The sequence below is a fragment of the Anticarsia gemmatalis genome, chromosome 13 (assembly GCF_050436995.1).
Source record: "Anticarsia gemmatalis isolate Benzon Research Colony breed Stoneville strain chromosome 13, ilAntGemm2 primary, whole genome shotgun sequence".
Classification (NCBI taxonomy): domain Eukaryota; kingdom Metazoa; phylum Arthropoda; class Insecta; order Lepidoptera; family Erebidae; genus Anticarsia; species Anticarsia gemmatalis.
In genome coordinates, this window is record NC_134757.1 from 3,074,343 (window position 1) to 3,100,407 (window position 26,065).

Below are 26,065 nucleotides of genomic sequence, written 5' to 3' on the forward strand. Positions count from 1 at the left end.
AACATATCATTTGCTGCTCTAGGGACGTGAAATAGCGTGATTGTCTTATTATCCGGTATGTAGACTTAAGTTTCTTGCATCTTAGATTCAACGAAACATTTTTTTTTATACCAAGATTTTTAGATTTCCGTTCTGCTTGAGTGATGAATCATTTGTTTTTTGTTATTCAAAAAACACAAAGCCAAACATATTTACTTATAAAAAAATATCCAAAATTGATTGATAAGTATAGATTAATATTCAACAACGCATCAAAGATTCAAATCTCCCTAAACTGACCGCGATCGTGAGAAAGGTGGTTCCACGTAAAAAATCTGTAGGGTGCTTAATCCCAAAAGAAGTTTTGTACAATAACCCTCGAGATCCGGCCTCAGAGGAAGGAAGCAGGCCCGTTACAATTTGTTTCATCGTTTTATTGAGTTCACACGGTACAGATTAAATTGATTATTTGAACGGAGGATGTGTCAGTTTAAAGTTGAATTGTCGCTTTTTGAAAAGGGTTAGGTACCTATATTTGAGTATTTTTGACATATATTACTTAGTTTGTAGACAGTTCATGTAGTAAGGTAGGCAGAAGATAGTGATTGTAGGAATGTGCTTGCTGCTTATAGTATGTCGTAGGTTAAATTGCCACTAGGAAAAAATACATTTTCTAACCCATTACTGTCCCACTGCTGGGCAGTGGTCACCTCCCGAACGAGAGTGGGGTGAGGGCTTGAAAATTAAGGTCAAGCTGGTTTGTTATCGTTATCTTTCATCAAAATTATGGATTTAGTAGGTAAATATGCAGAATACTGTGTCTGGATGATAATGTTAACTGCTATGTTATGCAATCTCGCATCTTAAACTCCAATTGTAACAACACGTTTAAAACAAGATCGAGAACCGTTATTTATTGCACAACAATCGCAATGACCCCTATTAATAGCAGGATGAAAACACGGTTCTATAATTGAAAATAAAAGTTGACAACTTGTTCCACCCGTTAGGTAAGTTTCGGGATTAGCTCTGTGCAATGTTTCACCCAGTTTCTATCAATTTGTTGCTTTGTTTGTTTCTTTGCGCATCTGCAGGTAACATTATAACCCAGTTCAGTTCCGAAACAAGAAAAAGAAAAAGAAGTTCTAAGGTAAAATGTGTGTTCGCGTTAATTCCCGTATCCTAGCATTGTGAAAAAAAAGATTGAAACTGAAAGACTTAGTTTAAAAATTCTGGCTTATTTTTTTATCGTGTGGTTAGTAGTCAACCTAGTGTTATAGTTGTTTAAGCTGTCCCAAAAAGCCTTTGACATGGCTGAACGACTGTTATCTTGGTAGACAACAACCGGGACAGAGTTTTTACTTGCCCTGCGAAGCACAGAGACGCCCAACTTAAATACCATTTAGCGGTCACCCATATATGTAATGACCGCGCCGGGAGTTGCTTCACCCGCAGATCGTTACTCGAACGCTGAGCACAACTTGCATTCGAGCCTTATCATACTAATGTTAATGAATATTAATAATCCGGCTGTTGTTACAATCATGGGATGTTTGCATGATAAAGTCATTACTATCCCCAAATTCCCAGCTCATCAAGTAATTAATTATATCAGCTAATCGAAATACAAGCTAAGCTGAATTCTCACTGGCCGCCCCCACACCGCGACATATGACAGTCTAATTATTCACAACTCATTAGACGTCACGCGATCGCATGGAATATCGTCATACTTGGACACTCACTAATAAACTAATTTAATATTACAATTAAGCTTTTAGTCTGCTATTTGATTTTGGACTCTATTGACATAGAAATAAAGTCGATACGTCTTTTTTTAGAAGTGCATCGGTATGTTGGTTTTGTAGTCCCGACAATTTTCTATTTGCGTTTAATTAAAACTTTATTTCAACGTGCTAAAGTTCGTTTTTTATTGGTTTAGTTGATAATGAAGTGTAAAGTTAAGTTTGTGGGAGTGAATGGCTACCGTGGGAGTGACGGTTAGTCCTCTAATTAAATATTTATGAGTGCAATATGTTCGTAGTTATCAAGGGAGGAAAGGTCGTTTGAACACCTGGATGGGTCGACGACATTGTTTACGGAAATACCGACTTAGGGCTAGTTTAGGTATCCCTTATCTTTCGATTTTTATAAATATGGTCAGATTGTAACTGCTATTTTGGTGAAGGGGTCGGATTTCTTACACTTTGTTAGCTCTTAACATTTTAGAACTTAAACGGTGATAAGCAATAGAAAAACTCATTTTCAGCTCGCTTCAGGAGTCGTAGGGTACTTTATTGAAGTCACAAGAATTTTGATAATTGAGTGGGTGATGAGTTGCTTAAACAAGTCCATTAATTTCTCTTTACTATCGCTATGTAAATCCAATAGCAGTAAAATATTGCGTAATTTTTAGCTACGTAAATCATGCTATTCAGAGCCAATTCAAAAGATTTATATGACGCAATTTATGAATACAGCTTCAGGGTACATAAATCATTTTAATTGACCCAATACATGGTATATTTCCTACTTACCGTCGCTTTTATGCTAAGAAGTACATATTTCTTTCAATAGCAAAGTACATACCTACCTAATAAAAATAGGGGGGACGAAAAATTAGGCCAAGGCTGAAGTATGACTCTAACGTAAGTACATTACTGAAAAGCAAACAGTACCTACAATTAAAAACGTGGTTTAAAAGAGGACAAAGAAATAGAGGTTCCTGGTGGGATTACGTTTACCTTGAACATTCTCTGTAGGCATTTAGTAATACTTACCCGTATTTCTATTAGATAGGTATATTATCGTAAAAGTTTTGTTCAGCAGTTCTTGAAGATAAAATGTTTCAATTTTAAAAAGATTTATTTACATGGAGTGGTGTAATTCCGCAGGTTTACTGTTAATACTTGCAGGTGAATTTGGATATTGGAATTTCGGTTAGATTTCTAAAAAATGCAAGCATGTTCAAAAATCAAAATTTTAGGCAATATTTTCAACCCTCTAAACAGGTAAGTTGGTTGAAATATTTTAAATTTAAACGTTCAATCTATTACTTTATTTTTGATCGGTAGGTATTAATTAAAATTGAGTCTAAATATTCAGTCCGTTCCGTTCAGTCATAAAGAATTGACTTTAAATAAAAAGTCTCTGTCCAAAACATAGGGTAAGTTGCAGAGTCATTAACACTGATTGATATGTCAGCGATTTACGAGGTCGAGCACCAATTGGCACAGTCTATCGGAAGAGTAACAGTGACCCGCAGTGGTACTCCAATAACACAATCATTTTGAATACAGGAGAGAACATTTTGGAAAAAAAAAAACGTTTTTCTTCCTAAATTCCTTTCATTCATAAGCATACATTTTAAAATGACTTAGATACATACATATTCGTGAATGCATATCCTGATCTTATATGAAGTCATGAACCAGTTATATTTAATTACATAAAACTGATGAATGGACATACTTCTGAATCATCAAGGAGTCACCGATGACAGCAAGTCTTGATAAACCTGAATTTTATAAAATACTTAAGCATAGTATTACGATTCTTTTAGAATGAGTCATCATAGTCCTGTGTAATCAGATTAGTCACCGTTGAGATCCGTTTATGAATGATTTTGGGTTGAATTACGGACAAGATATATTCATAACACAAAAAACAGCGATTGTGGGTACGTTTGTTATTTGCAGTTACCAAATTCGGGAATCTAACCCAGGACCTCGCAACTGTAGTATGCCCTATCTTACAGACGGGGACGGGACTATCAGTTTATAATACATACTTACATTAAATCACACCTTTTTCTAATAGGGGTAGGCAGAGATAAAAAACGCCACTTGGTACAATCCTTACAAACTTCTCTAGCCACATTCACATCACTACATATAGTTATACAGGACATTCGCCGTACCAATTACGAGATATTAATCTTGAAAAAAAAAGACCAATACAAGGAAATTTTTGATCAGCAAAATTTTCGCATTTAATTTTCTGTAAAAAATATCACAGCACTATTTATCGCCATTCCCATACACAACACCTTACACAAGTCGCAAAATTTGTCCTGTCTGAAGTGGATAGGTAAACAAACCACGTCATACGAACCCTTTGCACCTCGCATTCCCACAGTCCGTGGGAATACACACTCACCCCCGTCTATAAAGTACCGCATTACCTGCGAACATGATCCTACAAAAAAACTCCACACTTTATGGACAACCTTCCCTGTATAGTATGAGTTTACGCTACACTGCGCGTATAAAGTATCGAGTAAAATGCGTGTCATGTAGTTGGAAATTATTAGCGTACTTTATTGAAGGTGTGTGGGCATGAAGTATAGAATAATTGTGTGTTGGAGGGAGGGAATTTATTGCGGTTCTTGATGGGTGCGCGTATGGACGCATTCCCATAGTATACAGGATAAGGGGACCGCAGGTGTAGCTTCACTCTGATGATGTTTGTTTTTAGTTTTTTGAGACTGTTTTGTTTGAGTTTCGTCAATATATTGAGTTTCAGTTTTCGTTATTGGGAATAAGTGGTTTATCTCGTCGTTATTTATTTAGCTTAAAACGAAATTTTTTGAAGAGTTTGGTTAATTAATATTGTACTGTAATTAACTGAAGACATTTTAATTACGCAGTATAATAAACGATTATTAAATTTTGTTACAAAGTTATCCTAAAACAAGCTTTTGCATGTATTCTACACAATGTCACTAAGTTACAATTATCACTTGCAACTACCATCACACCTCACCCGGAATCAAACGCACACCAACCAACCTAACTAACAACTGATCCCAAACGTATTCATTCACAACGTCACCCATAAGAACGAGACGGCACGAAAACAAAACATTCCGACACATTTCCCAGCGCTATAACCTGTATGAGTGAATGAGATAGCAATAGTTTGTGAGTTTGTTTTGTAAACAGGGTAGCAGGATGGAGGGCAATTGAAAAATTTTGCTTGAAGAGTTGCGCGAGAGTTGTGTCATTAAGTGTTCGGCCGTCGGCCAGTGTAGTCGTGTTGTGATATGAATATTGTGAAAATGCCGTGCAGTGAGGATGACGATTCGCAGACCGGCTTCTCGGAGTCTACGCAAGGAATGTCGAAAGCCGAGTTGAGAAAGGTGATTATTTTTGTGATGTGTTTTTAAGTGCAAGAAGAAATGGCTAAGATTTTTTTTGTAATTAAATCGAAATTAATAGTGAAATACTCTGAAATTACTTAACTTTTTTTGGTTAAATTTATTACAAGGAATCAATTTCGATTTTTTATTTTATTGTGTATACAATAACAATCTAAAATATAAATATATAATAACAATAAATCTACAACATCTGTATAAAATATCAATAAGATCAAATTAAAATAAACCATTTTTTATTATCTATTCTTTTGTGAGAAAATATCTCGATTTTTTTAAATACTAAATCGTGACTTGAAAGAAGTAAATTGCGGCAAAATACTAATGCGTGTTTAAATTATTTCAGACGAATAAACCGATAATGGAGAAGAAAAGGCGAGCGCGCATCAACAACTGTCTCAACGAATTGAAGGACCTGCTCATGGATGCCTCTGACAAAGACGTAAGTTAATTATAAATGTGATACAAATTAAGTGTTATAAATGTGTGGACTAACAACAAACAATTAAGCGTCTAATTTAAAAAAGGTTGAATGTAAGCAGTACGTATCCGAACTCAATTACATAAATCAATTAAGTACATACTTGAAAGCAACGTTTCCAGAGAAGAGGTAATCCTTTAACGATAGATACGGTTTAAAGTGAGACTTAACAAAATATGGGTTCTATCAAAAACTTTTTTTAAATAGTAAATTAAATCAAAAGGATAATTAAATATGAATTCAAATAACTAAGTAATTAAAAAGTCTTGTCTAAAAGAAGACATCAAAATCGTAATTTAACATTAATTTCAAAACTATAACTTGCCATACAAAACGTATCACTGTTTATAACAAGATTCTAATAAGACAAAAAAATAATAACAACATTTTCCATTACAGCCAGCGCGCCACTCCAAACTGGAAAAGGCAGATATCCTGGAGCTGACAGTGAAGCACCTTCAGAAGCTGCAGCGTCAGCAGTTAGCCGCAGCCATCGCCGCAGACCCTGCAGTACTGCACCGCTTCAGAGCTGGCTTCAGCGACTGTGCTGTAGAAGTCAGACGATACCTGTCGCGACTGGCCAGCGTACCAACAGGCTTGAGACATCGATTAGGAAATCACTTAACTTCGTGCATCGGTGGTATGGAAACTCTTCAGCCAAGGGACTACGCTCCACTCGTTCCTGATCCTCTTAGACTGGACGATGAAAGACCCAGTGCCTTCCATTTTGTCAAATCTACAAAGCCTACAAGCCCACCCCTCAGTCCGCTATCTTGTGACTCCGCCTGCGATTCCTCAACGGAACTCGAAACTCCACCAAGACCTGTTCAAAACTTCCCTTTCCCCACCCCACCGAGCAGATCAGCGTCCGACCAAGACTCAAGCCCAGAAACACAAAAGCCAACTGTATCTTCAACTACGATATCGCCTGAAAACCGTCAAGAAGTGCTACGAACCAAAAAATATATGGAGCCGTTATCAATTGTGATAGATGTAGAGAATTACAAGATTGGTATAGATGCGTCTCCGAAGCGAGCAGTGGATTATTCGATAAGGCATAAGTTAAAACGTCCTGTCGTCGACTTGACTGGCCCGGCCCCGAAAATGATCAGAACTGAAGAGAAATTGCCAGCAGATTTGTGTTACAAAACGCCTGAAAAGTCCGCATTTACAAGAGTACCTGAACGAATCCCTATATTTCCTCATAAGAAGCTGTCTATACCTGAGAGTATACCGTCAGTTAGTGAACAACCTTCTGGCTTCAAAGCTGTACCTCGAACTGTGATAAGTACGGCGGAGTCTTTGGCTCAGTCTTTCAAGAAAGAAGCTCCTAAGGATGTGAAGGTCGAAGCTGATACGAGTTCGAAGTCACCGGTGCAAGGAACATCTAGTAGTAGTAGCAGTACTACAGAAATGTGGAGGCCTTGGTGATATACTCAGTTCTTCAAAATGATAATATGACAATATGTATGGACCGGTTTCACAGCTTCTGGATAAGTGTCTGATAACCCATACAATACCTGCATAGCAATGTATGAAAACAACTGTCACAATTCCAGTTGACAACTAGTGTACGTCAAATTGATGGTCACTATTCAGTAATTGCTGCTTTGACGTAACGTGTTAATTACTATAATCTAAGGGAGAAAACAATGCACAGCCTGGCTTTCAAATAGTTGTCAACTAAGATACATGATAGCCACCCTGATAAGCTATCCGGCCGTGAGCGAAGCAGAAGAAGTTTGATAAATGATATTTGGTGGTTTTTGACAACCCCCATAGATGAAAATACGTGATTTTGTATATGTATGTAGTATTATATAAAGAGAAAAGACATCACATTATATCGCCATTCCGCTTTAAACATAGTGATTGTATAAATTTTGATCTTCAAAATGAGCTTTAAAATGACAAAGTTGTTTTAGTTTAGAGAGGTTTGTTAGAAGTATCTAGAACCGTTAAGTATATTTAATTTAGTTTGTACCGTTCTGGTATGTTTTTATACGTTATATTAAAAGTTATTTTTACTTTTTGTTTGCAATTTATTATTGAGTTTTATTCTGTGTGGTTTACGTTTATTTACCTTACCTAACCTTATACTTATTGTTACGCCAAAAGGTTATCGTATCCGTAAAATGTTAATTTTATAATTCGTTAAATAATACCAACGGCTTGAGAGCTGTCAAAATTGTCCAAAATCTAGCTAATTTTTTTTGTAAACTTTATTTTGCCTACCATTTATTTCTTAACTATTCTGCCACTGCGCACAAATCTTGACACTGCTTATTCATCACTACTGCAAGTTAAAAGCTACACGATATGGAACGATTAAGTATTTTAATATATTCAAGTTACGGTCACTCTGACATGCTTTAGTTCTTCGGGTTTATTTCAGGTAGAACGACTGACAAACATTTTCAATAAAAATATCAAATTTATTGGCAAGCATGAATCACATAGCGAAGTACCTACAAATAAATTATAAATTAAAACAACATTAACATAACTTGATAAAAAGGAATATTAAGGACGGAATGTCTAAACTAATCTAGAATAATTTATAATTAAGGTGTCTTTCCACCAGAGATGTGCTATGCAGCTATGTTACGAGGATGAAATAGCGATGCTAACAAACAATGCGACCGTTTCCACCAAAATTAAGCTATGTAGCGGTGAGAGAAACATGCATCGTCACAAAATAGCACATAGCTACACTATTCGTGACTATCCGTAGCACGCATCCTTGCGTACAAAAATCTTAGCTGTAACCGTTTGTACCAGTACTATGCTGTTTGCATCAATGAATATGATTGACGGATATCAAACGCATCCGTAGCAATATAGCATAGTACAACTCTGGTGGAAAGGCACCCTAAGTATTACCATAATTAATAAATAATACAATTCGTAATAAAATAACTAACAAAATAATAGAATATCAGCCTTCATTTTAGGCGGCAAGCAAATTTTAACTGCTTCTTATTCTTAGAGGCATTGCTAACTTTTAGAAGTGCATTACGAAACCTCGATACTACCTAGAAACTAGAGTCGTTTCGTTCTTTTGAGAAAATTAATTACTGTGAACAACTCCTCTCAAAAAGTCAGCACATCATCAAATAGTTTAAAAAATAACTAATAAACTATAACTTAAATTAACGTTTCAATTAAAACAAATATCAAACATAGTCTTTGGTACAAGTGTTGCCACAAAAAAATATTAAATGACTTAAAAAATAACAAATATTCTTTACACAGAAATGGAACACAAATTAATAAAGACATTTTTCTACGTCAGTTTAAAGTTATAAGCATATTTCACACATAACTGTCCCATTGCTGGGTAGAATGAGAGACAGTTCTTAAAGGTATACAAAGTACTTTACCTTACTTTGTATACCTTTAAGAACTGTATTAAACAACTCTCAAAAATGCAAGCTCATGTTTTGCCTCACTGATAGATATTTCTAATACACATATAACTTAGAAAAGTCATTGGTGTGTGGAGGTTTAAACCTTCGACCATTCTCGTGAGAAACGCACGCCTAAAACTGCAACAATCCGTTAAAAGTAGGCGCAAAAATTATCTGTCGTTTATTACAATACAAGGGCGATAAAAAGTTTACAAAATTGTTTATTTAGTAAATTCACTTTTGTTTGAGAAAGTCCTTCCTCTGTTGTTGTAGTTTTTGTTCCAATAAAGTTATTTTCTCTTGATATTTACCCGCTTCTCTTGTTAGTGCTTGTATAGCTGAGTCCTTACGGGCTACGGCTACTTTCACCCTGTACATAATAAAAGTGCATGATTATAAATTATTATTGAAATCCTAGCTGACCTAAAAGTAAATTTAAATACCCACTATAGAGTCAGTGGGTATACGGACAAATATAAAACTTTACTGTTAACGAGACTGAATTCCAGACAACTTGTTTGAACAATTTAAAAAAGTTAATTTAAAGCTAATATTGTGTTATATTATGCTTAGGCCAGAGCAATCTATATGAAGAAGTCAAACAAAATTCAATCGCTGTGTAATATCTGTTTTTGAGTAACGTAATACGTTACTCAAAAACAGATATTACACAGCGATTGAATTATTTAGAATTTGGTGTCAGATACGAAGGTACGAACAGATTCATTTCAAGTCAAGTTAAGTATTCAAATATGGTATCACTCGATATTTTCCTTTGATTTTGATTTTGAAATGCTTCAGCGCCTACTAGAGGACGGTATTGTCCCCTTTGTTAACTTATCTTCTACGTCAATACTAGAATATAAATATGTTACGTACTTGGCGTATAGTTGGTGCATCTGTTCTTCGTGTGTCTTCTTCATATCTTCTATCTCTTTCTTGAGCGCGTCCACCTTGTTCTTCCACGTGTCCTCACAACTCGCCCTCACTTCTTCGGCACGACCCTCTAGTTGAGTGTTTTTCTATAACAAATGTATTATTATTTATTAGTAGATAATTGCTATCCTCCTCTGAGTCTAAGAAAGATTTTGATTGTTAAGTAATAGGTGTATTTAAAGAGTAATATTTTTTACCGAATTCGTTCAGTTATTCTTGTGTGATTACCAATTTTTTTTTTATTTTAGAGTTCTGGACCCAAAAGGTAGAAACAGGACCCTATTACTGAAACTGTCTGTCATCAGGCTGTTCCTCATGAACCCTTATAGTTAGATAGTTGTAATTTTTACAGATTATGTATTTTTGTTGCCGCTTTTACAATAAATACTAAAATACTGTATAAAATAACACAACAAACGTGCTTTAATGTCATTATTAAAAAAAGTAGCACTGAATCTATCGTCCGCGAGTCCAACTCCCTTTTGGCTGGTATGGCTTCCTTTCATAAAGATTTTATCCATAATAGAATTCATTCAGTTCCAAGAACTATGTTTTTACAAACCTCAGTTAAAATCCTATTCCTTGTCTCAAGTTGTGAGATAGTCACTTCTAGCTCGGCACCTGGAATTAAAATAGAAAACATTGAAATAAAATAAAGTTAAATAATTTGAAAAATCCATAGAATAGAAGAAAAATGAGCACTCCATTTTTGGTAGACTAGCGAGTGTCAAAAAAAACTTACCCCCCGGTTTCTGAGGTACATTCAGCGGTAGTTTGTCTATTAAATAGTGTCAAAACTCATATGAAAAACGCTATTGAATAGATAAACTACCGCTAAATGTACTCGGAAGCCGGGGGTTAATCAAATAGTTCCTGTGAAATACGCTGGGGGCGCTGTTCAACTTTTCAAACATTTCAAATCTTACATTTGTCTTCAGTCTGCCGCACCCTAGCCTGCGCCTCCTGGTATCGTCTGAGCGTCGCCTGTTCTGTTTCAGCTAACTCCTTCAGTTCAGCCTCGTACTGCTCCTTGTTTCTCCTGCAATTTACATTAAATTTTATTATTAATTGATTATCTGCAAACGTGCAATTCTCAGACAGAATTGGTTTAAAAAAATCGAAAGACGAGCCTGAATAAAATGAATAAATGATTTGGCTTTGAATTTGGTTCGCAAAAAGACACAGAACATACATAAATTCACGTCTTTTTCCAAAAGAGGTAGTAAGGACTAAAGAACGCCGTTTGGAACGATCTTTGAAAACTTCCCTTGCCACAATCACATTCATACATCTTGTCAGGAGAAGTACTCGTTACGTACTTAAACATAAAGGAAATATCCTTTATGCATATTTTTTAACTTAAGCTCACATAAATATGACGGTTTGAATAGATAAACCTGCGCTAAATGTGCCTAAATGGACATAAGAGTCCAGTAATAGTACCTTAGTGCATCCTGTAGTTCCCTCCTCCCGGCCTGTGCCTCCGCCTCCATGCTCTCAATAGCCTTCTCAATCTCTCTGTCTCTCTCTTGCTTGTGCTGCGCCGCTATCTCCTGCGTCTTACGTTTAATCTGCGTCTGCTGCTCCATCTCCAGCATCTTCTTGTAATCTTCTAACTTCTGCTTCAATTCTTCTTCTTTTTTGAGCATTTCCTCCTGAGAATTAAATGTATAAAAAAGATAAATATGTGATAATATATTATTCCTGATTTTAGAATAGTATAAATTTTCTAAAACCTTCGCGTGTTTATTCCATAGATGGGTGACCGCAAGGCACGTAATAAGTCGGTCCCGGTTGTTGTCAATGAAGATAACAGCCGTTTAGCTATGTCAAAGGCCTTCGTGCGGCTAGGTTGACCACTAACCATACGATAAGAAGAAGAAGTAAGTTTTCAAATAGTTGTTTAAGATATCTAGATGTGGTTGCTATCCTTTTAGATTCGCGACATAAATGAATTATACAAAGAAAAATGAAAGAGGGGTCCTTAAAAATAAATAGGTTATCATTATTAATATAATTTTAATAATTGCTATAGTTACCTCCATCTTTTTCTTCTCCTTCTCAATTTCTAGTTCCATTTGCATCTTCTTTTCTTCCAACATCTTTTCTTGCTCCTCTTTCCATTTTTCTGCAATCATGTTTTAATCACTTTAAAGTACAAAAACAAAAAGTTATATACAAGTTCATTTTCAAGATCAATCTTCGAGTATTTTTTACTTTCTCACGCCTGTTTGTAGATCTTGGATACGCAGATGATAATAAAAATCTTACCAAATTGTTCTCTCTGTTGGTTTTCCTTAGCAGATAGTTCAGCCGCGACTCTTTCATTCTCCGCTCTCATCTCAGCCACGAGCCGAGTGCGTTGTTCTTGATATGTTAACTCGATTTCTAATATCTGCTTCTCTAACCTATAATAAAAGAGAATATGATAAAAACTAGTTGTAGACAAAATAATACGTTTTGTACATAACGTAATTATGTATTTTACCTCGCTTTGTTTGATGTTTTGACTTATATATCGTGTTTAAATGTATAATTACGAGTTTTCTCTATATAATAGCCATGCAATACCAAATTTGAGAATTTTAATATTTAAAGCTTCTCAGTGTCCGATTGAGCTAATCATATGCTTATGATGTAATAAAAAACAATAAAAGTCTTAAGTAAATACAATAACTGTATAATTTCAAATGAAACATTTTACTTTCAAATATATCTATGAATTATGTCAAAAAGTCATAATGCTCATTGGTAATGTTAGGAGTCCTACAAGGTTCTGTTCTTTGTCCAGTAGAACTATCAGGATTATTCTACACCAAAATTTACGTTTTTTCCAATGAATATATTTCATAGTGTACCTAAACCTAGTATACCTTGGGGTAATGGAAATACTGACAGAATAAAAAACAAACCGAATTAGTCCCAATTAGACGATATGTGATATTTTCAATGTATTAAAATTTTCATTTCAAACGCACAAAACTGAAATTAGGCAAGATCTCTACCGTAATTTCGTTCAAATATAACATGTCCTAACCTAGAGCTGGCTAGATGTCGTTCCTTCACGAGCGCGGCCTCCTTCTCGTCCTCCAGTCGTTTCCTCAGCTCCTCGAGCTCTTGCGCGTGCTTGGCGTGAGCTCGCCCGCTCTGCTCCGCGTGCAGCATCTTTAAATCTGATATCTCTTTCTGTTGCCTTTCTGCCATCTCGCGCAGTTCCCCTTCTAAGCCTTTTACTGTTAACTCCTGTGGGTAAGGAGGTTATTTAATGAGATGGACTTGGATTTTCGATACTTTGTTTAATAAAGGTTATATTTTTTATTGATCGCCAATAGTTTGATATTTAGTTTAGTTTGCCTTAGTTACACAAAGATTTAAGTGATGTCATTGATGTAGAGCAGCAATTCTACAATTTAAAAGGTTCTTATTTATCTACAAAACTATTTGGCTATAATATAACTAGCTTTCAACGTAGGAACAGCATTACAAAATAGAATATCACTAAACGAGGGAGACTATACACAAATATATTTACCCTAATAGTTTCGAACTACTGGCATGAAAAACTAATTTATAAAATGAGGAATCATAGCTACATAAATGACCTAGTTAAAGTGATAAGTACGAACTAATAAGTACATACATACCTTTATTTTCTCAGCTTTCTGTCGGACCCAGCGTTGTCTGGCGACCTACAATGAATAAACATAAAACATGACGTGTTCATGCGAAACTAATGAATGTGTGGAAAAGCGACACAAACAAAACATTATAATTCAGTAAGACTATCTAACAACTAGAAAATGATATAATTATCTATGCTTATATTAAACTGATTTTAATATTTAGATACAAAATAGTGGCAATTGGTCATTACGGAAATACAATATATATTTATTTACAGATGGACTTATCCCTTTTTGGATATTACTGCCATGGTGAATCCCGATGTGTGACGAAATTAAATAAGGAGATCAATAAAATATTACACAAAGACAGACTATATTAATAGGGAACATAAGTAGATTAAATTAGGGGATGAAGGTTTATACAAGGGTGCCGATGCGGAGTTCTTATTCAAAACATCCGCGAATGCCGATGCGAATATCCGCAACACCTCTGGCATTCTTTGCTTGTTGCCTTTAAACATCCGCATCTGCAAAAGCTCCACATGAATGATTGCAAATGCGGATTAGAATGTCTGAAATAATGAGGATGTTCCGCGTTTGCAAATGCGAATGCGATTATCCGCAACACCCCCTGTTCATAAACACAGGTGAGCTAGTACAAATAAATTAAAACCAACGACCCTAACTATAGTCACCAATCTCTTAACTACGGTTGTTTATTGAATACCTGTTGTGCAGCTTGCATCTTGTCGTGTTGGTTGCGCAGTTCGAGCTTGTATCTCTCCTCGAGCGCTTGAGCAGATCTCTTCCATCGTTCCTCGAGCGACCGACGCTCGTCGACCAACTGTTCTATACGATGATTTAGTGTTTTCTTGTCGTTTATTAACTGGAAAAACATATTAAACAATATACAAGACATAGACAAAATACATACTTTCTTCAGTTAATCTCTACATCACCCCAAGGCAGATTGATAACAAATGCGTTTGGCATTAATTCCGCCTGAATACGACTTTGTTGCAGTTTAAATAAAGAAAATAAAGGCTTTATTAAGACTACTTTTAGTTTAACACATGCATTGTAAATTATAATAATAAAAAAATAAAGATTTCGGATGGGTATTTAGGCACACTAATCTCCTTTCATCCACACTTAACTACCACTCTCATGATAACCAGATTAAGCTTAATCATATTAAAAAAAACGGTTTTCCTGTGGTTGGCAAACTTTTGTAAAACTACTCCATGTTTCCGTGAATAGTTTTTAGTACTATTGCTTGTTTAATACTGACCTGATCAATGAAGTTCTGATGTCTTTTGATAGTTTCCTCACACTCTTGCTTCACTTTAGCGATGTTTCTGATCGACTGCTTTTCTAAATTGCTCACTTTGTTTATCATCTAAAAAATATATAGGTAGTATGAGATATATGTTTTTTAACACGTAGCTGGAACACTACTGGGCAAGGCTCCCACCCTCCCTTATCGTTTAGGGGGAGATCCTTGCTTGTACTTGGGTGGGGACTGTCCATAAAAATATGATTGGTGAAAAATAAATAAACAGGGATTAATAGTGAAAGAACTGGCAGACTTATTATTTCTCTTTAATTATCCATCTCTATGTGTTAACGATTATTGAAGAATATTAATGTACCTGTTCCTTATGATTGGCCAGGCTTTCTTGCAGCAGTGCTATACAACACGATCTCTCTTCTAGTTGTAAGGAAGCTGTCACCAGACGCTGTGCCAACTCTGTCTGAGGTAACTTTAGTAGACCATCCAGTCTGGAATACAAATAAATAATGATTTTTCTTTAATATAGAGGCATACGATACTTTCTATAGTATCGTTTGTTAGTACTTGTAGCAAAATGCGATTACTATTGGGAACTACCCATGTTTAAAAAAATCATAAGTAGTACGGATAATATGGCAAAATATATATATTTTTAATGTAACTTACTTAGGTATACTCGTAGGTGTAGTATTAGTGACCACAGACAAAGCATCATTTGCACTCTGCTCCACCTTTTCCAAGAACTCGAAGATTTCCCTGCAAACAATCAATACAACATTTTTATTAAAATTACTTTATATTACAGAAACTAGTGCTTATCACACAAATAATTGTCACGGGTGGGATCTCACCCACCACTCGCGGCGCTACCGTTACTGCGATTACATGCAATTTAAAACTAGTTAGTTAATTCTACTTACATAAAGTTATCCCTTGGAGAAGAGCATCTTTCTTCTTTCTTACTTTCCGTCTCAGTAAGATTAGTGTTAGTCACTGACGTCACAGGATTGTCTCCATAACTCTCGATCTCCTTCAACATCGAATATATATCCATAACCGTAGACTTGCTGTTCAAATCTTTAGCAGGTTTTATTTCCTTGCCAGGTGATGGTGCTCTCACATTCTCAACCTTATCTCCTTGGACACAAGGTTCAGCTTTCTGTGTTTCTTCTACATCTATTTCTTCGATATCCAACATTCGAGGTGAAGGGGCAGATAAGGACATCCATGAGTCGATGTCTTTATCGTTTTGAACACCATCGATACGTGCGCTCAAAGGAGTTCGCGCTGTGAACAAATTCTTTTGTTGCTGGCCCTGATTTCTTACATTAACTGGCAGGCTAGGTTTACTTTTAGCAATCCTATTATTCCAATCCTGTTTAAAACCTGCAGTATTATCCCCAGTATCAATATTGTTAACTTTACGTTCAGGTTTCTTAACATTTTTAGGTACATTTTTATAATCTCCTTCTTTCACTTTTAAGTAATTCTGAATCAGTTCTTTCGTCGATATTTTTGATATATCTCTCTTGTTGTCTAAAGAATTCTTATTGTTTGTTGCAATATCTGGCGTTGGACTATCCTGGGAGTTATCACTACTGTCTTTTTTATCGAAATGGGACGCGTCTTCGAACATTTTATCTATGTTCAATGGAGTAGGAGACACTGCATCAGTTTTTATATCCTTTATAGTTAATTCATGTAGATTATTTATAGCTTCGAGTTCTTTTTTATAGTCTTCGATAACTTTAGATGTGTAAGCTTTAGTAGTACTATTGATAAGGTATGAAGGATAATCTAAATTGTCACTCTCATTCTCTGGTTTGTCATTAGTCACTTCACTAGTCCCTGGGATGACCACGTCGGTTTTCACTGGAGAATTTTGAGGAGGCAATGCGACATGACCTTCTTTCTTTAAGAAAAAATCTTTGTAGAGCAATCGACTATGATTCAACGGTTCCGACCACTGATTCTTATCCAAAGGAAAAGTTTTATAACCCTTTTCATTACTTGTCGTAGATATCGTACTATCTAAACTCTTAGGCTGGTCTTCCACCTTTTCGTGTGAACTAGATTTTTTTAACAAAGACGTATTAGGCAAAGAATAGTTCTGTCGATACGACTTTTCGTCATTAGGCCCACTGTCTTGATAGCCAGAATCTTTTGACGAAGAATCCGTATGTACTATAGTACTAGACATTTTATTCTTATAAGTATCCATCGGAGTTGTTCTAAAGTCGTCATAAAAACTGGTATAAGTCCTCGGCTCACACATAAAACTTTGCGTTATCTTGTTATAATCACCATCTTTTAGATCCACTACGTAAGTATTTCGACCAGTCATTGGATCATCAATATCAACTTTATGGAGTTTATCTTCCAAAGAATGTTCTGGAGATAAACTCGACAGGTTTTGAGAAGGGACACTCTCTACGTCTTGAGTTGATTCCTCCTCTACTAAGGAAAGCTGTTGTTTTGTTATTGTTAGACGACGTGTATAGGTGTCTATGGCTTGTTCTACCTCTGAGTGTATACTTGAAACTGTAATCGAACCTTCCCCTAAATTAGGCTCCTTTCTCTCATCCAACGGGAGAAAATAAGATTCATATGACTGCCCTTTGTAAGTAGGAGAGCGAGCCCTTTCATGATACAAATTTTTATTTCTTGTTGGTGATGGGGTTCTTTCCATAATTTTCACTTCTAAACCATAATCTTGGCTCGGTAAGTCTTCATTTATAGTATTCTCCATTGGTTTCCGACCCTTCTTAACTATGTTCCTATACCTCAAAAAGTTCTTAGGATTGTTATTTTTAGGTTTAGAGTTTATTTGAGCTTTAGCCTTGATTTTAGTACCTAGACTTATAAAGGTGTCTTCAGAACCGTAATCTGAGGCATTACTGCAAATTTCTCGGTTGCTATGAGCTTGGTTCTCAGCAGATTTTGTGTCTCTTAGTAGCTCTGTCGTTGGTGGTAATACTTTGACAACAGTTGGTGAGCCTGTAATGTAAATTTTGTTTGTAAAAACCTTATTGTTAGTGATAGTAAGTATTTATTTTTAAGTTAAAAAACTTATTACTGTTGTAAGATTGCAATAGTTCAGCACTAAATTGTTTTAAAAAGTTTCTTGTTGATGGTGCTCTCTCTTTAGCATCTGCTGAGAAAGGTCGCTTGTATCTCTCTGGGTTGTCCTGAAATTCAAAACAATAAAAAAATATAATATAACTTCCTGCAGGAAAATTGTTATTATTTATTATCAAAACACAGTGTTTATGTAATAAATGGTACCTGGAGTGAAAAAGAACATAATTTCCAGCAATAAATATAAATAAAACAGGCAATAATGATGAGTTTAATGCCTATTGTAAGTTACAAAACAAATTATGGGTATATTTTAATAAGATTTATTGTGTCTTAACATGCAATATAAGACACTTCGTGCACATAATTGCAAGGGGAGACTCGACTAGGGTTCAATCACCATGACTACAATCTTTGTTAGATCTTTTGTTAGAAATATTTTAAAATTCATTAAAATATAAATTAGGGACAATTTGGTTTGCTGATACAAACACTCGATGCAATTGCTTGTTGCATAGAACAATAAGTAGATCGTGACAATAGTCTGTTAGTTTAACATGCAATAATAGTGAAAAGACATGATAATTATACTAATTACCGGTGTATAGCAAGTGCTCTGCAACGCAGACCGAGGCCGGTTTCGGCCGTTCCTTTTATCGTCTTTCTTCTTTCCCCTGTACGATAAATTCACTGGCGAGCCAAGCAGCCGCAAATTATTGTTTTCTTTCGACATTTCACACACATACCAGCTACCAAGTCTAGAAATTATCGCTCGCAAGAAACTTCGACCCGTGACATCGTCAGTTGTTTATTATTGTGTTGTCAAGGTATGTGTTGCCTAGCAACCAGCGCATTCCAGTACCTAGTATTTTATTTGAGTTTTAGCATAAAAAGTGAACCCCTTTTTATTATAACGCTGATATTAATAAAAAGATGTCTAAAGATATTTCGTTATTGTTGGTCGATTACTATTTTTCATGTGTTCGCAAGTGAAGTACAGAATTTATCTTGGACTAAATTTTCTACTAAATACAACCGGAAGTCCATGGTAGAAAACAATTGTTGCAAGTTGCGAAAAATCTTAGTTGACAGTCATATTAAAAAATATGATAACGGAAACTAAAGAAATTATAGTAAAATTATTAAATTAAATAGTATTATTGAGCCAACTACAAAATTAAGTTACGATTTTTATTATAACACAATCTTATTCGAGCAGTAACTAAACGCGCTAATGGATTGACGTCATCGATAAAAATACAGTCGGTTCATATATCATTCGCATGGAAAAAGCATCTCTGAGTTCGGGCGGTCAAGTCGATTTTCGTCGAGTCGAACCTTGAAATTCACTGCAACCACACCGCACTTCGTATACGCGTTTCGTGAAAATATTTGGTGCAAATTGTTTAAAAAATATTTTTCGTGAAAACGAATCGAAGCTTCAGTGTTTTAAATTGTGCTGATAAATATAAAATAACAAAATGTTCAGCGGAATCGCAGGTATGTATTTTATTTTAATAAATACCTCAAATATTTCTTGAATAAATCTGAGTAAATATACTTTTTATTCATATATTTTAAAATTATTCTATTCTGTAGATATTTCAAAATTTTTACGCAATAGTAGACTATTTTTGAATTGGCCTATACTTACGTAGTTTGTTCAAATTTCGCACTTTCAAAATAAATGTAGATTTTACACTGCATGCTATCTTCCTTGTAAAAAAATGCAATTATTTTTATAAATTTCATATTATATTTAATTTAGTCAGTAGATAATGTATGATGCGTAGTTATACATAAAGTAATCTTGGAAAAAATATAGAGCTTTTGTTTATTCAATTTCAAATACCTAATTACTAATACATTTAGTTTTACAAACATTACATCTATTTTGAGTAGTAACCATATTTAGATCCTAGAACCTATTATCATTAATATATAAAAATACTGTTTAAAAAAAATACAACAAACCCTGTTTTAGGATGCGTTTAAACTTTTCGAAGTTTAAGAGAACAAGAAACCCAGTATAATAACTGCGTTACAATAATACAACGAAGTACTTACGTGACCTTTTGAAAAGTCCGCATTCGAGACGGGAAAACTCGGGAACTTTCAGGATGGGGATGGGGCGATGCGCGTAATAAAGTCCTACCCTCCCTGTTACCGCATACAGGTAAGAGGGAGGAAGGAAATGAGTGAAAAGATAGACAATGCAGCTGAAATCTCCATCTGACTCATGTTTACAAAGATTATTGTCTTTCGAGACAAAAGTATAGAGTATTTTATGGTTGCAGTGAGGTCACCTTTTGGCTATACGTTGCTTGTATGATACCTGTGGCTATAAAACAGAATAAAACCTTTTATAAAGCAAAGTATTTAGTATTGTCCAGTACCTACTATCACTTCCTTGATAATATCTACATGAATATTCGTATTGCTCATAAGTTCATCTAAGTTTGAAGCAAAGCCGGTATTAAACCAAACGTAGGTGGTACTTATTACCGGCCTAAGCTCGTGGTCCACAAATAGTAAGATTGCATCACAATAACCAGTTTGTTTGCCTCCACCTTGTACAAGACGGCTGCTACATATTATTCGTTAACAACATTCTTTTGGTATAAACATCAGCTCTAGCCATCCAGGTGCACATACTTTGTGAATTTTCAAGAATATTCATGTAACTTTTTCAACGTTGAACTCTCTCTGCAGGTGACTTTTGTTCCACATTACTCATTTTATTACAAACACGTTTTTGTTTTGCGTCGCATTTGGATTGCGTATCTTTACGGGATGTTAATATATGGCAAAATAACGCTTTTGTCCGAATAACGGATAGGTACTCATTTGAATTTAGTGTCGCAATGCAGTTAACAAACTTTTAATTGCTTTTATGTCAGAGTAAACTGTCGCTGATGAATTTAAATCTAATAAAGTTTTATCTTTTTTAGGACTTAGTTTAGGTTGTCTGTTACCTTCGATAACTCGGTAATTAGATCCGTAAATCGCTAGGTTAGTAACTTTATCGCAAGATCCTTTGTTTCGAAACGAATCCAAACGCGGAAACAAGATCTCATTTTGAAACAATAGATTACAACTGCGCAGTTTTAATCACGATCAGGGGTGTATTTACCCTAGGGCTAGAAGGGCTATAGCCCGGGGCGGCAGGCCGCGAGGGGCGGCCTAGGGGCGGCCTAAGGGCGGCCAGCAGGCCGCCTCTACGGCTTTGGTTTAGACATTTTGAAAAGTAAAAAAAAAAAATAAGACGTAAGGCTAGAACGCGCCTGAGCCACCTTTTCCAAGTATGCAAGCCGCCCCTTGTTCTCTCCTGAACAAGGTGAACCGTGTATTTTTCTTACGTCTCGGTTTTGTTATGTCTGAAGTAAGTCTGACGCCAAGAAGTTCTAGAAGTTATAACATGTACTCGCCTATCTAGAAAAATAATAAAGTTATACAGGGACCGGGGCGGCGGCGAAGCAGTGGAACAGAACAGAATTCATTCAGTGACGGCGCGAAGCTTCTGAAGTGAAGTCAGTCTTTCTTGGACTAGTAACTATCTTGGGTCTCGGTATGTTTCAATGTTGATCGGCTCGCGTTCGGTTAGGCGCGCTGTTTTTCCCCTCGTGGGTCTGAATCTTGTCGTGGTGAGGGGGTTTGGTAACATTGAAAGGTTAGGGAAATAGCGATTGCGAGGAAGAAAAAAATACTGTGCATGTCCCTCTGCTTGCAGAGGACATAGGTGCGGGACAGGTGGGGCCGTCAGTGGGAGGACGGGCTCGGTGGACACTCACACTGCCCCGAGCTGACCAAGAGCCACCGGAGTATGGGGCCTCTGCCTCGGTGGAACGATACTTGCTATCACACTTGCGGAAACTGTTTGAATAATGTAAATTTGAAAACGAACCCAATTCATGTAAGTGGGAGGGGCGAGAGGCTCAAACCTGAGGAGATCGGGAGCAAGAAGCCCAGCCGTCTTGACTGCATAGCATAGTTGCGGAGGGTCGGAGCACGCTCAGTTTTGCGCGATCCTCGTCGGTGAGGACGAGGTCGAAGGTCGCTCGGGAGTCCAGTGTCGATTCCGACACTGGCTCCGACATGAGCGTGGTTTCGGATGCAACTCATCTATCCTAGAGCAGCCACCTTTGGCGGAAGAGACGACCGCGCCCCTAGTCCTAGGAGGCGGATAGGGCGGGGAGGAAAACGAAAGCGCTAGGGAAGCGAGTGTCAGACAATAACCCTAAGGACAAATCCGCCATCCAGCTGGCGGACACCATCCTCACCAACTACCAGGCAGTGGTGGAGGTGGCCCACAAATCCGGTCACCTCAAGGGGACCTTTATAAAGTCCCTCAAAGACTGCTAGGAACATCAATCTGGTAGTGTCGGAGTCGAGCAGGCAGTATGCCACGAAGGAGAATCTGGCGCGTCAGGCCTTGAATCATCGCTTACAAGCGAAGGTCGATCACATGTAGCGAGAAATCGCTCGCTCGGAGCCTCGCATCCGTCTGCCCCCAGTGGTGAAGAAGAAGGCAGGGGCACTTCCCATGCCCACCACTAGAGCGGTAAAGGCAACGGCGCCAACCCCCGCGTCCTCAGCTGCGCCGGCTAACGCATCCGCCACGCCACCGCCACCGCACCGCATGTCACAGGTCTCCGGACCAAGGAGAAGCAGGGTAAACAACCGCAGCCCTTTTACAGTGCGGTGGCTTTCAAACCGCCGTCCACTAACCCGACGGCTGCCAGCAAGTCGTCGGGAAAAATAGCAAGGCAGGAAGGACTACGGAAGCCGAAAAAAAGGGCAAGAAAAAGAAGGCGCCCAAACTTCGGGCTCCGAAATCGGCTGCAGTGATCATCACGCTGGAGGCGGCAAAAAGCGGTACGACCTAAAAAGACGTTATTGGGGTAGCGAAGGCCAAAATAAACCTGGCCAACAATGAAATAGTCCGCTTTCGGGTTGCGGCTACGGGAGCTCAAATGTTCGAGCTCCCAGGGGTAGCAGGGGCCGGAAAAGCGGACGCCCTGGCCTCTAAATTGAGAGAAGTTAGGGATATCAGGGAGGACACCGTTCGAGTGTCCAGGCACACAAAGACCGCGTAATTGAGCATTACAGGTCTGGACGACTCTGCCTCCCCAGAGAAGGTGAAGGTCGATTAAAGCCGATTTAATAAATAAAATTGATTAGGACAATGTTAAAAACGAATTTGTTAAAAATGAAAAAAAAGTTTAGTTTTTTTTCATTCCTTGATGGGGCGGAAAGCTAGCGGAGCCCGGGGCGCACCATCTTAAAATACGCCTCTGATCACGATAAACATTTAAAACAACTAATTGTTCATTAAACCAATAAATATGAATAAAGAAAGGAACAATAAATTAATCTATTGACATAAGCACATTGAGAGCTCGTGGTCGAGTCGTGTTAGATAACGGACACTGTCCACCGGTCACCGGGCGGCCCGCCGCCGTGACCGACCACGGTCATGCACACGCCAGATGAACCAAGCGTCACTTATGTGAATCATTACTACTTATTTACAATAATAATTGTATACTGACCTAGAGAAGTAACTGTCTGTGACTTACCACCGTGTTACTTATAAGTCATGAACACGATATGTGAGCAAAAGTTTACTATTTTTTCAAAGGTCAGAATTCCTAACATGATTTGTTGAGTGTATGGGAACTATTAATATCGAAATAAGGAAGGAAGTGTTGTTTTAATCTATGGGATAAGTTCAAATTATTTGTACTAATTCAATCTCATAAATGGTGCGATCATTTGTTGATAATAATCTACATGCATGTCATATGAAAGAGGAAACTGTATTTTGAATATATTTTTTAAACGATAAGCAGTTATCCCGCCAAATCAGGTTACGTGTGCTTGGATATTGACATGGCCTTTAACACTGCTAATTGCCAGATAGCTTCAATTAGCTATACCTACGTAAAATGGTGTGGTTGTCACTTCCGTATAATTCTTTTTAGCCAGAAGCGAAGATGTTCCTTCTATAAAAACATCTGCACCTGAATCATCTGCAATGGATACACAGGCCAATGATAATGGTGACCTATGCATAATTAGAACAACTACACTCAGAGATCGTACACAAAAAATTAAAGGAGAATGAGGTAGATCGAGCCCAAGCAGGGAAATTTGTAAAAAAATAAAGTGGGGTATGAAAGATATGTTTTCAGTCCTAGAACAGGACAGACTAAAATAAATAGGGATTACCTACCAATGACAGTAGTTTTCCAAACAGCTTCTAGTTTGTTTTTAATTCGAGGACGACAAAGGCATGGAATTCCTTTCGTATTTCCTTACATATTCATGATATACTATAGGTCGTATTATCGTGTGGAATCTCGAAAACAATGGCGAATAGAAGTGTTATGTGGCGCTAAATCAAACATTGTTCTAACTAAATATTAAATAATGGGCACGCTCTTATATATTATATTCAATAATCAACGTTTATTAATACAATGTTTAGATTCGTTGGATCATAGAGCAGTCGATACAAATAAAAAATACCAGACCATAGACATACATGTACTGTACCACCATGGACCAAATTAAGTTGTTTTTTCGCGTTTTTGTTTGTCAATGATCACTTGCTAAAAAAAGAAATAGAAGGAATTTTCTATGACGAAATGTAGGTACCAAAATTTTATTTACTACCTATTAACCGATAAATACATTTAAGATAAGGGCTAATGCATTATGGAGGGTGTTGCTTTACATAAATACTTAGTTAATTACAGGCATTTGAAACAAAAATAGCCTAAAGATCTGTCATTAGTAATGTTAATGGTATAAATCAGTTGTAAACAGTTAAGATAAATCAATATTCAACGCTAACAAATTGCTAATGAGTCACTGTTTACTCGTTTATTTGTAGACGAGAAGGTCACTAATAAATTTGGTAATGATTTAGATACGAGTGATTTCGTAAACTATGTAATTTGTGTATCGGACTATGGACAAACGATTAACGAACGTGATATTCATTTACAATTATTATTAACCGAGGTAAATATTATGATAGAATAGAATAAGATCTATTTTGGTTTTAATTTATGAATAAGAAGAACATCGAACAATTAAGACTCATTATTGTGTGTACTTTAGTAACTACTAACTATACCATTAGGGACTTATGTCGGGTATATAAATGGAACTCTACTAGAATATTATTTTTACGTCTCTACTAGTTGGTACATTCAGGCTTAAAAAGTACTATGTAGGTAGTAGGTAACTCCCTACTTAACATGTCTTCAAAAAACATGAGTATGTAAGAGTTACGACGCAAAATCTAAAATCAAACAAATTAAAGTAATGAAGGAACTACGCAGCCACTGTTGTGTATGAGTAGTCCATTCTTTGCACAATGTCGGTAATGGCTTTTAAACTATTTAACGTCTCGTGTCACGTACCTATTCAGTGTTCGCGCCAAAACCGTAAAATAATAATGAACTGCTACTTGAACAGCCAAACAGTTAAAATAAAAACCACAAATTAACTGAGTAGTGATGTGGCCTATCTCACGAATTTAGTAGGTCATTCCATTCACTAATCGGTCTTTCATTCGTTCCGGGATCAATTAAGTGTATAAAAAACATTAAAACGTCCTTGTTAAAATTATTGTTATTTATTTGAGTGTATAAAATTTATTGATTTGCTTTGTATTGCATGTAAAATGGTGGTATAGTCGAACGATGATAAATACATCGAAGCGAAATGCGAAGCACTGCAGATACAATACTCGTTCACCTCCACTAAACTGGGATAAGATCTTGAATACAAATTGGATCCGCACTGCGGCATCTGGCGTTATTTTAAATTCATTAAAGTATTATTACTAAGAGCGAAGACGTGTAGTTTTTCTGTGACAAGCTTGACACGGAAAAATAATAAGGCAGTATGCCAAGACTGCAAACAATAAATTAAAGTGCAATCGATGAGTTCATCTGTATCGACGAAGAAGCCAGTTAATAAGGCTGGAACGCGGTCTGCCTCGTCAATAAGCCTCAGATTGACCGAGGGCATGTGCACTCGGCGTGTTCACACAAAGCTGTGATAAAAGTATTGATTAAAGCTAATTAC

General features: G+C 36.6%; 3 protein-coding genes across 33 annotated transcripts in view; 2 read left to right on the forward strand and 1 right to left on the reverse strand.

The window, feature by feature from the left end:
- The first annotated feature begins 4,992 nt into the window (after nucleotides 1–4,992).
- LOC142977706 (uncharacterized) lies at nucleotides 4,993–7,657 on the forward strand. Its single transcript, XM_076121781.1, has 3 exons — nucleotides 4,993–5,119; nucleotides 5,484–5,579; nucleotides 6,018–7,657. The coding sequence occupies exons 1-3, from the start codon at nucleotides 5,024–5,026 to the stop codon at nucleotides 7,047–7,049; spliced, it is 1,224 nt and encodes a 407-aa protein (XP_075977896.1). The 5' UTR covers nucleotides 4,993–5,023; the 3' UTR covers nucleotides 7,050–7,657.
- A 408-nt stretch (nucleotides 7,658–8,065) lies between these two features.
- Nucleotides 8,066–18,760, reverse strand: dila (centrosomal protein dilatory). The gene is made up of 16 exons (XM_076122232.1): nucleotides 18,561–18,760; nucleotides 17,961–18,072; nucleotides 15,805–17,881; nucleotides 15,551–15,640; nucleotides 15,243–15,372; nucleotides 14,882–14,989; nucleotides 14,318–14,476; nucleotides 13,609–13,653; nucleotides 13,002–13,207; nucleotides 12,236–12,372; nucleotides 12,004–12,092; nucleotides 11,408–11,619; nucleotides 10,891–11,003; nucleotides 10,527–10,585; nucleotides 9,908–10,050; nucleotides 8,066–9,398 (listed from the first exon to the last, which is right to left on the reverse strand). Exons 1-16 carry the CDS (start codon nucleotides 18,693–18,695, stop codon nucleotides 9,263–9,265), a joined length of 3,951 nt encoding a protein of 1,316 aa, XP_075978347.1. The 5' UTR covers nucleotides 18,696–18,760; the 3' UTR covers nucleotides 8,066–9,262.
- Nucleotides 18,761–19,228: 468 nt separating this feature from the next.
- Nucleotides 19,229–26,065, forward strand: part of LOC142977978 (uncharacterized) — a 31,629-nt gene continuing 24,792 nt past the window's right edge. For 27 of the 31 annotated variants that reach the window (XM_076122132.1, XM_076122134.1, XM_076122135.1 and 24 more), the window contains exon 1: nucleotides 19,229–19,462. In XM_076122132.1, the coding sequence (XP_075978247.1) occupies nucleotides 19,444–19,462 (19 nt within the window). In that variant the 5' untranslated portion in view covers nucleotides 19,229–19,443. The remainder of the gene's footprint in view (nucleotides 19,463–26,065) is intronic. The other 4 variants (XM_076122160.1, XM_076122165.1, XM_076122162.1 and 1 more) reach the window with 1 other exon arrangement.

Bases quoted from the DNA above. Each gene is read 5' to 3' on its own strand.
- LOC142977706 (XM_076121781.1), top strand. From the start codon at position 5,024: ATGAATATTGTGAAAATGCCGTGCAGTGAGGATGACGATTCGCAGACC. The intron at 5,120-5,483 runs GTGATTATTTTT...AAATTATTTCAG, and splicing joins CGAAAGCCGAGTTGAGAAAG to ACGAATAAACCGATAATGGA. The intron at 5,580-6,017 runs GTAAGTTAATTA...TTTCCATTACAG, and splicing joins TGGATGCCTCTGACAAAGAC to CCAGCGCGCCACTCCAAACT.
- dila (XM_076122232.1), bottom strand. From the start codon at position 18,695: ATGTCGAAAGAAAACAATAATTTGCGGCTGCTTGGCTCGCCAGTGAAT. The intron at 15,641-15,804 runs GTAAGTAGAATT...GATTGTTTGCAG, and splicing joins TCTCCAAGGGATAACTTTAT to GGAAATCTTCGAGTTCTTGG. The intron at 11,620-12,003 runs GTAACTATAGCA...TTTAATTCTCAG, and splicing joins AGGAGAAGAAAAAGATGGAG to GAGGAAATGCTCAAAAAAGA.